The sequence below is a fragment of the Dreissena polymorpha genome, chromosome 4 (assembly GCF_020536995.1).
Source record: "Dreissena polymorpha isolate Duluth1 chromosome 4, UMN_Dpol_1.0, whole genome shotgun sequence".
NCBI classification, from domain to species: Eukaryota; Metazoa; Mollusca; class Bivalvia; order Myida; family Dreissenidae; genus Dreissena; species Dreissena polymorpha.
The window spans coordinates 142872365-142877902 of record NC_068358.1 but is presented as its reverse complement, the minus strand read 5'-3'; the positions used below and the strand labels follow the sequence as shown (position 1 = coordinate 142877902).

The following is a 5538-nucleotide window of genomic DNA, read 5'->3' as shown; positions in this document are numbered from 1 at the left end:
TTTTTTTGTTATTTAATTAAGAATGAAATTTTGAAAAATAGGAAAATTTCTGTTCTATACAACTTATTGTTGAACAGTAACAATAGCATTTAAACTAAGTATATGACGAAAGATGATTCCTAGACATTACATGATGCAGTAACACAATTTGACAGGTCGCGAAATTATGTAAAATTTACCTGAATAACCATGATAACATTTCTGGGCCTTGAATCATTAAATGGGGGAAGAGTGTACTAAAAAGTAAGGTCACTTCCAACAGCCTTGCTGTTGGGCCAGCTCTTTAGCGACGTGTTTAAAGTGTCTGACTACCACTGTGGAGGTGGTAGGTTCAATCCCCGGCCTGAGGTCAGTATTTTCACATTAGTTGTTTTTGATACAACTCAGAAAGACAATAAGGATTGAAAACTTACTTATTGCCATTATGAATTGCATTTGTAATGTGTAAATCCTTTATGATTTCGAATTAACTTTGCTGTCTGCGTTCGTTGTACTTGTACTTGTAGCTCATTGAAAACATTGAAAGTTATTTATGTACGCTGAAATATTGAACCTTACTGTTGTGGATACACTGCACTATTGTTATTGTCAAAAATGGAGCTGAATATGTTAGGGGCTGAGTGCTTAAAGTTTATTTTTAAAGATTTAAACTTTTGCACACACAAAAATATATATCGAATGATCCGCGCGGTAAAAAAAATCGATAACTTTTCGTCTGCTCTAAATTTTCATCGTCATCGTAACGTCAGCAGCAATTCGTCGATGACGCGTCGACGATCTGATTAATCAACTCACCACTACTTAAAAATATGTTTACGAGGACATGTCAACTCAGTAAATGGAAATAAATATGTGACTTGAAATTTGCAAGAAAAACGAGTGTCTTCTAGCTGAAAATGTTTTTTTTCTTCTCCTGTATAAATGCGAATACATAATAAACTACTGATACATTTACAACTAAGAACAATTTAAATGAGTATGACTACACATACATTTTAAACATATTTGTTAATCGCGTTAGTAAAACAACACATTGAATAACGGTAATGAAACACGTGATAATTTTTTGCTACCGGTTTCATTGAAAGCATACAACGAACATAATTAAATCCTTATGTTCATATTGTAAACAAAGAAGAGCAAGGCACACTGCGATATCAAGTTATATCGTTACGTTATTTCCAAATGCATTTCATACAAAATACAAAAATAAATGCATACAGTGTTAAATGGGAATACAAAAATCATACGCAAACAAGTTTACTCTATTAAATGTCATGTTCAAAAGCTCTTATCTGATTGCTTCTGTTTGGTTTTTTATTTCTTTTGCAGAACATAATGAGCAAGCATAATAATCCCACCATGGCTCCAGCTGCAGAGGCGATTGCTGCTAGCAAAACCCAATAAATATTGCCCATGTCAATTCCAGCTGTAGCCACGTCCGCTTTTGGGGATCCTTTTTCTAGTATCTTGCTTATCTTTATCACCGGCACGGTACTGGAAATCGCAGCTTCATTGTGGATAAAATTGCAATCTTCTGGCTTAAATATTGGCGGTATTGTTTGAGGTTCTGTACGTTCAGCTTTCCTAACTATAACATTTATCAACATGTTATCTGAAGTTGTCTGGTTGTAAGCTGTTACTTTCCACAAACCGTTATCTGACATTAATACTCGGTAAATCAACAGGGTTCCATTTTCAGCGACATGGTATCCACCTTCCGATGTGTTTCGACCATCATACACTTGTCCATCCGGTCTTGTCCATTTGATTTCCGGTACAGGATCACCGCCGTACTCACAGACAATTGAGAGTTGCTGATTGACGCCAACGGAATATGTCGACTGCTCGCAGTGCAACACTTTTGGAGGAATACAGACAAAGTCCCTGTCGGGAACATTCAGAAATGAAGAGTACCGCAACTTCTGTGGACCATTACAAACCAAAGAACCCGAATCAAGTGTTGTCTGATATGGTTGCTCCTGGAGCCATGCCAACAAACAGTTACAATGTAATGGATTTTCAACAAGATGGACGCGTTTCATCGTTTGGAACTTTGGTTTCCACTCGACAGGAATGGTTTGTAGTTGATTGGCCGACAAATCCAAATTTTCTAAAGCAGGTAGATTCAAAATCAGGTTCTCAGACACGGTTTTTATGTGGTTTGTATACAGTTTAAGAACGCGTAGCGAATGAAGACTGTTGAAGAAGTCTTCTCGTATAAATAATAGATTCATGTCTCCCAAATTTAAAACGCTGATACTTTGGATATTGTTAAATATAGTTTCGTCAAACTTACAGATTCTGTTTCCAGAAAGATCAAGTTCCTTTAACAGTGGTATGCCAGCGAATGTAGTTGCATTCAGACTCTCTAGCTCATTGTCAGTGAGGGACAGCGTTTTAAGATCAGCCATTTTCTCGAACGCTCCGTCTTCAACGGTCTTGACCTGACTCCACGATATAACTAAACTGGTTACTCTGGAGACTGCCTGGAAATCAGTCTTGCGTATCGTCGGGATGTTGTTCAAGTTGTTGGCGTCGCCTGATATGGATATGAATTTGATAGGGTTCAAACCGAAACGAACCATTGACGGAATTAACGTTAGTTTCAGGAAGTCACAGTTCACGGCAAACTCGTGGTTTAAGTTTTCTTTCGTCCTGCAGTCCTCTGTATTGACGAAAATGACTTGGCGGATAACAAGCATCAGAATAAACACCACAAATGTCATTTTGTTGTGTTGTTCGTAGTACTGCTTATGTACAAATTTAAATATAGCTATCTGTACGTATACTTCAATTGACTTCGAAACTTATTTTGAATGTTTAAGCGGTATATAGAAAAAAACAACAACATTGAAACATAAATATCCTCTATAATCATTATGCGATAAAATAACTCTTATATAGGAATGTATTGATCACTTAACACGTCAATCAGAAAAATCAGAGATAATGAATATTTAGGGCGGGTCTAGCGCCTTCCGCCAATCGTGGATTGGATTGTAGCCTCTGGTATCAACTTTAATATTTAAAAATGTTGCGCCTCAAAATAATGCGCGTATTTAGAAGTTCACGAGGTTCCTTTGCGCCTGTTGCATAATGTGTATTACAGGAATGTGTTCCAGCATTCCTACCTTATCACCTTACTTGACGCACGAACGTTGTGACGATTTATTTTATTATTGCTGCAGTTTCCAGCCATTAGTGTTTACTGCAAGATTTTCAATTTTGGCGTGGACACCCCACCTGACCGGTATGGTGACCACCAATCAAACTACATGCTCCCAAGAATGTGGATTTAACCCGGGTCGTCTAGGTGAGAAGGGGTTGAACTTACCACTTTGCTAACCGAACATCTCAGAAATAATGCATTCATACGGCTTTAAATGAAGTTTATATTTAATATATGTTTAAATGTTATCACAGAATAATGTCATCAACGATCCAATGATATTTAGGTATTTCGTGTTTTAAAGGAGACACAATTACATCAATTCATATGCGCGTTTACCCTGCTATTGTCTAATAATTGATGGTTGTTTTTAGTTTGAAATAATATGGTCGTTGTTTTATATCGGCACATAGTGATTCGTTAGCTTACAAGTTTTAGAACAGAGTTTTGAAAATATAAATAAGGAATAATTACTTTTCGGTAGCTGATGAACCACATGCCGTTTTTATTATTTAATCCAATGATCGCCGTCTAGTTTCTTAGATTGGTACTTGCACTAATTTATTTATTAGATCGATGTATTTATATGACGTCTGAAAGCAATAGCGCTTGCAAGCATATAAAGACTAATACAATTAAAATACAATTATTATTTATACGTGCACCAGGACAATGACAAATGGGAAATGTTGTATTATAGAACATTTAATCAGGAAGACAATTTTTTTAAGTACATTAGATGTGAACTTTAAGACGGAAGCGTTGAGGTATTGTTAATGCCCGCCACAGGTCATCATAGGTCTTAAACCCGTCGAGTTGACTTAAGTCACGCGTTAAGCAGCGTCATTATTGAGCTCGTTCAGCCCATGATAATCATTAATCCTTTATATGTGTCCAGACTTGACTCTCCTTGTATGGTATTCCATCTACACCAGTGTGAGGAATATTTCGTCTTCCGCGTTCTTTTGTCTGCAAGACCATAGGCATTACCACAAATGGACAATTTCCCCGTGGCTCAAAAAACGTGCAAACTAGATGCAAAATCTAATTCTGAATTCTTGGTTGAATCCCACTTAATATCTTAATGCATGCGTTCGTAGGTTTTGAAAGCAAATTTATCAAAGGAAGACATTCTTTACCAATAGGCGAGATTCGTTACACCTTGGATGTCACAAGACGCATGCTTTGGAAGTGTGTCATGCCAATACTGATAATTTACACATTTAAAATTATGTTCGGACCCATCCTTTGTTACATAGTCAACACTATGTAAAAAACGTAAATAAAGCGGCACCATCTGTTATGTTATTTACCTTTTTTTAAAGAAAAAAATGACCGTTACTTTTAAACTATTTCAAGCGTGTGTTTATTTGCTTCTAAGGCTGATTAAATCGTATAGATCTAGTTTATATTCGACAAATTATCTCTGACATAAAACTCGAACCAAGCAAGGCATGGGTAAATTTTGACTTTAAAGACCTAATACAAATTAATTATTTCATAGAAATCCACAGAAAGGGCAGTTGTTCTTCTCAAATTTGCTAAACTGAACACATGTACTGCCTTTTTATAAAGTATTAACTCCATCATAATTAGTTTTGATGTCAAAAACTGGATTGTCTGCACCTTGTACGACCTGGTACAACTTCACACAATTATACGACCCGCCACGCGTTCTATTGTATCGACTTAACTTGTATTTTTAGCTTGTTCACTTATATCAATCTACATATTATTAAATTAATTTCTTTGACCACTTTGTCTCTTATAGACTGAATATGATTGATTTGAGATCCTAAGCTGATTATAACAGTGGACAGACTATCAATATCAGTGTACAGACTATCAATATCAGTGTACAGACTATCAATATCAGTGGACAGACTATCAATATCAGTGTACAGACTATCAATATCAGTGTACAGACTATCAATATCAGTGGACAGACTATCATTTGTGGTTTGATTTGAAAGCTATAGCGAAATAAAAATACAATCATACAAACTAGGATGTGAAGTTTGTCTAATCACTTCGGGTTTTACACTTACAAGAGATACATATTCTGTGTAATATTAGTAGCTAATATTTCGAAAAGTTTTGCTGAAGAGTGATAAAACAAACCTCTTGGTACAAGTATAACATAAGCGGATCCAGTTGGGGGGGGGGGGGCGAACGCGGCGTACGCCCCCACCCCCCCCCCCCTGAAAATCGACAAAGTCAATTCATTTGATGTTTCACAATTAACTAGATCTTAATCACCTATTTAAACTCATTATTGAATTTAAGTAGCCTAATAGCCGTCAGTGTGTTTTTCTTTATAGCATTTCTTCCGGCTATATTCATCCGTATTACGTATAAACTATGCT

General features: G+C 36.3%; 1 protein-coding gene across 1 annotated transcript; it reads right to left on the bottom strand.

Annotated features, from left to right (window-relative positions):
• Nucleotides 1–1068: 1068 nt before the first annotated feature.
• LOC127879576 (leucine-rich repeat and fibronectin type-III domain-containing protein 5-like) lies at nt 1069–2838 on the bottom strand. Its single transcript, XM_052426518.1, has one exon. It carries the CDS (start codon nt 2727–2729, stop codon nt 1269–1271), a length of 1461 nt encoding a protein of 486 aa, XP_052282478.1. The 5' UTR covers nt 2730–2838; the 3' UTR covers nt 1069–1268.
• Nucleotides 2839–5538: the final 2700 nt, after the last annotated feature.

Bases quoted from the DNA above. Each gene is read 5' to 3' on its own strand.
- LOC127879576 (XM_052426518.1), bottom strand. From the start codon at position 2,729: ATGACATTTGTGGTGTTTATTCTGATGCTTGTTATCCGCCAAGTCATT.